We start from the raw sequence: 3,511 nt of genomic DNA, 5'->3' as shown, positions 1-3,511 counted from the left end.
AGAGAGAGAGAGAGAGAGAGAGAGAGAGAGAGAGAGAGAGAGATTTTTAAAAAAATTGAATATAATCGATGAGGCAATATTAAAGACCATAAATAGCCGAGACATACTCTTAATGTTATTTGTAAAAATGTAATGATAACTGAAATTTAAGAGGAAAAAACAAAAGCTTACAATCAGGATGAGGCCTTGGTTTAGTATTCAGTTGAACATTAAGTGATTTAGCCAAGTATTACGTAAAGACGACCTACAACATAATTCATATTTTTGCCAGCCTACCGCCTAAAATATCTCTCCTTTACAAGAGCAAGTGAACATTAAGGCGATGCCACACAGTCAGGCCATATGAACAGCTGCAACGCGAGCTGAGCCCCATGGCTTCAGGCATGTTGTGTGTGGTCATCGGAGCACATCAGACACTTGCTCCACCCCACTCCGCACCACACATAGCTCCCATCAGCTCACCAGTAGTTACATGATGTTATAGTCTGACGCTGCAGTTTTATGCAGAACAATGGATAAAAACAAAAGCCAAGACACAACAAACCTAGTGAGCAGAAACTGAAGCTGAAAACAACTTGGTGAAGTCAAATGCCGCGAATATCTGGGGTTAAATTAAATTTGGGACTTTAACATCATTCACAGAAAGGTCTGGGGCTTATTTTACACACCACTGATTCGATTCAAGTTGGCCTTAGGTTTTCAGAATACATTTGGCAGAGGCCTGTCAACTCAAGTGTGTCACCAGTACAGGCATGCAAATTGAGATAAAGTTTCAATTATGTAGGCAACAAATGAAAGGAGAAAAATAATAAACTACAGAGCAAATACAAGCAACACAAGATTTGAGTAAGCGCAGTAATTGCAAATAGATTGCATGTTTTAGTTTACTGACCCATTCTACTGAGCATTTCAAAAGGGCAAAAGACTATTTTACTGACATTTGTGGTGTCAACACGGAGTCATAATAAGGTTTATATATGACAGTCATTTTAAATTGTGAATTGTAATCCAGCACCAACGCAATTATAAACCTGTTTTGTCTTACTTGCTTTCACTTAATTAGAATGCATGCCAGTACACCATGTTCTAGACTGGTGGTTCAGCTTGTACACAACGTCAGCAACAGCTGAAGGATACAAATGACCCAGAACAAGGATGTTGTATTTGCAAACAAGGTGATACTAATAAAAGCTACCTGTGCAAGTGTGCGCATGTGATGTTTGGACTTGATACATACCACACACACACAATGGAGTAGTTAAATCTTGAATCCAAGTGCCCTCATGCAATCTTTGTGGGCCTCAATCAGGTCTGTGCAGCTCTCCTCTCCCTTTTCAATGATACTGGAGGAAACAAACATGGGAAGGAGTCAATATTTTCACTTGCGTCAAGGAAAAAGCTTCAGTCCATCTGGGCCAGGTACTTACCAAGCATCCCTGACTTTCTTTGTCTCTGGACAAGCACAGCATGGTTTCAGTGGCTTCTTCTGCTCTGTGGCCTCAGTCACAGGAGCAGCAGGCTCCACGCTAGCTGCACACACAGTTGACATCTTCTGGCTTAACTGGAGACATTAGATGATTTAATTCACTTGGCTAGCAAATTTGGGATTTTGGGGCGGCACACTTTAAAACATTTCCACAAGACAAGTCCAAATGTTTCCAGTTATCTCTGCTGATCAGCCCCACTTCAAGGAAGGAGCAACAGGCCTTTTTCTACAGAAGACTATTTGACAAGTAAGAAAATCACAGGTGTAAGTTAAAACCCATGCTTAAGTTTCAGGGTCCAGTATTGTGCAAACTGTCTTACTGGAACACTGCCATCTTTAATGTCATTAGTATTACCTGTGCTTTTCATACATTGACAAGTTAAAAAGTCAGCAAGGGAAAACGCCACATGGAGAATTTTTAATCATGACCGATGTAGAGCAAACAGAATCAATCTGGTGTAATAAACAAATGCTGTAAAGTTAAAACTATACAAGTATGACAGTTGTTCCTGCAGGGGAGGAAGAATTAGCTATGAAAGAATCACCTGTTCAGCAAATTTATTATTGTCGTGTTTGTGTTTGATCAAGTCCACGCATTTTAAGTCTTGAATCAATTAGTGACACATAAGATTTAACTCTAAAGTCAGCTAAATCAATTTAGCAAAAACACAAAACATAACTGGTCTGCTCAAGTGTGAGAAGTTGCTGCCTTTATAAGATTTAAATCTTTCATTATTGATTAATCTGCTAGCCATACTGCAAAATGGCTCACCAATATAATTACAGCAGCAGGCTATGTCATCATTGGTTGCTTTGTCCAAACAAAACTTCAGTTTAAAAGCGACATTAGATAAAACGAAAAGCAAGCATCACAATTGAGATGCTGAGGAGGGAACAATTTTGCTTGAAAAATTACTTATTTAAACAAATACGAGAATATATCAGCCCTAAATCACAGTGAATTAAATCTCTGAGTTTTGGACTGTTGGTCAGACAAAAACAAACACTCAAGACGTCACCTTTGGGTTTGGGGTAAATCTGACCGGGCACCTTTGTAATTCTAAAATGCCATAATTTGATTACTGGTTATAAGTCGTTGTTGCAATAACATTACAAGTTTTATTACACCCACAAATTGACAGTGAAGGAGCTGGGCTGTTAGCTAAAATGAGAGCATGGTCTGTTCTGCACACAGGACAGACAGGACGAGAGCATGTTTAAAATATTGAGTCTTTAACATCTGAGGTGGTAGGAGGAAAAGAAACCTAAACAGATCTAACATGTGCGTCGCTGTTTTGTGGTTTCCCAGCTTTAGCTAACAGTTTGGAGACATTGCATAATACTCACGCCGGCTAACATAAAGTTAGCTAACAGCTGCTAACAGTGATGACATTAAAGTTCACATAGACGCTTGTTACCGGTGTCGTGACAGATAAACGACACGATTCATTTGACACAAAAACGTAGTGTCCCTCTTGAAACACATGAGAACTAACGCAGTAGCTAAGCTGTGTTACGTAACTTACTTTGTTTGGAGGCCGGTGGGACACGCTAGCTAGACGATTCACCTTCAAGAGGAAACCAACAACACGGAGGGAGGAAACCCACGTGTTGGCGTTTTATTCAAACTCACGTGATCATAAGCGACAACTCAGACTTCTGGGAAAAGTAGTATTCTGTAGCAAAGCCTGGAAGAGAGAGCTAACACATTAGCATGACAAATACTGAGACCAGAGCGTCTATGAATGTACAGTGAGGCTATTGCATCGGCGTCGCTAGCCCCTTTTTACTGAGGCACGTGCCCCTGTATCCATGTGCTGTGCCCCAGTATTAAAATTGTCAAAAACCCTTAGCTACGTTTTTGGACGTGTAGGGCTCCGCGGTCAAGTTAGCAACAATTGGCTGCATCTGCAACGTCCGGTCAAGGTAGCAGTAATATATATGCAACGCCCGGTTACACTTTCAAAATAAACTACCGGTTAATGTGAAGCGGTACGGAAGCTAGTTAACGATATGAAATGTCGC

At 40.4% G+C, this 3,511-nt stretch overlaps 1 protein-coding gene across 3 annotated transcripts in view; it reads right to left on the bottom strand.

Moving 5' to 3' along the window:
- The window catches only part of LOC123974339 (cytochrome c oxidase copper chaperone), a 3,541-nt gene extending 251 nt beyond the window's left edge, over positions 1 to 3,290 (bottom strand). The window contains exons 1-4 of one of the 3 annotated variants that reach the window (XM_046054962.1): positions 3,013 to 3,290; positions 1,428 to 1,561; positions 1,238 to 1,343; positions 669 to 670 (exon numbers count right to left, since the gene is read on the bottom strand). In XM_046054962.1, coding sequence (XP_045910918.1) covers positions 1,259 to 1,343; positions 1,428 to 1,549 — 207 coding nt within the window. In that variant the 5' untranslated portion in view covers positions 1,550 to 1,561; positions 3,013 to 3,290 and the 3' untranslated portion in view covers positions 669 to 670; positions 1,238 to 1,258. The remainder of the gene's footprint in view (positions 1 to 668; positions 671 to 1,237; positions 1,344 to 1,427; positions 1,562 to 3,012) is intronic. The other 2 variants (XM_046054963.1, XM_046054961.1) reach the window with 2 other exon arrangements.
- Between the last annotated feature and the right edge of the window lie 221 nt (positions 3,291 to 3,511).

The sequence above is a fragment of the Micropterus dolomieu genome, linkage group LG07 (genome assembly GCF_021292245.1).
Source record: "Micropterus dolomieu isolate WLL.071019.BEF.003 ecotype Adirondacks linkage group LG07, ASM2129224v1, whole genome shotgun sequence".
In the NCBI taxonomy this organism is placed as follows: Eukaryota; Metazoa; Chordata; class Actinopteri; order Centrarchiformes; family Centrarchidae; genus Micropterus; species Micropterus dolomieu.
This window is presented reverse-complemented; position numbering and strand designations above follow the sequence as displayed.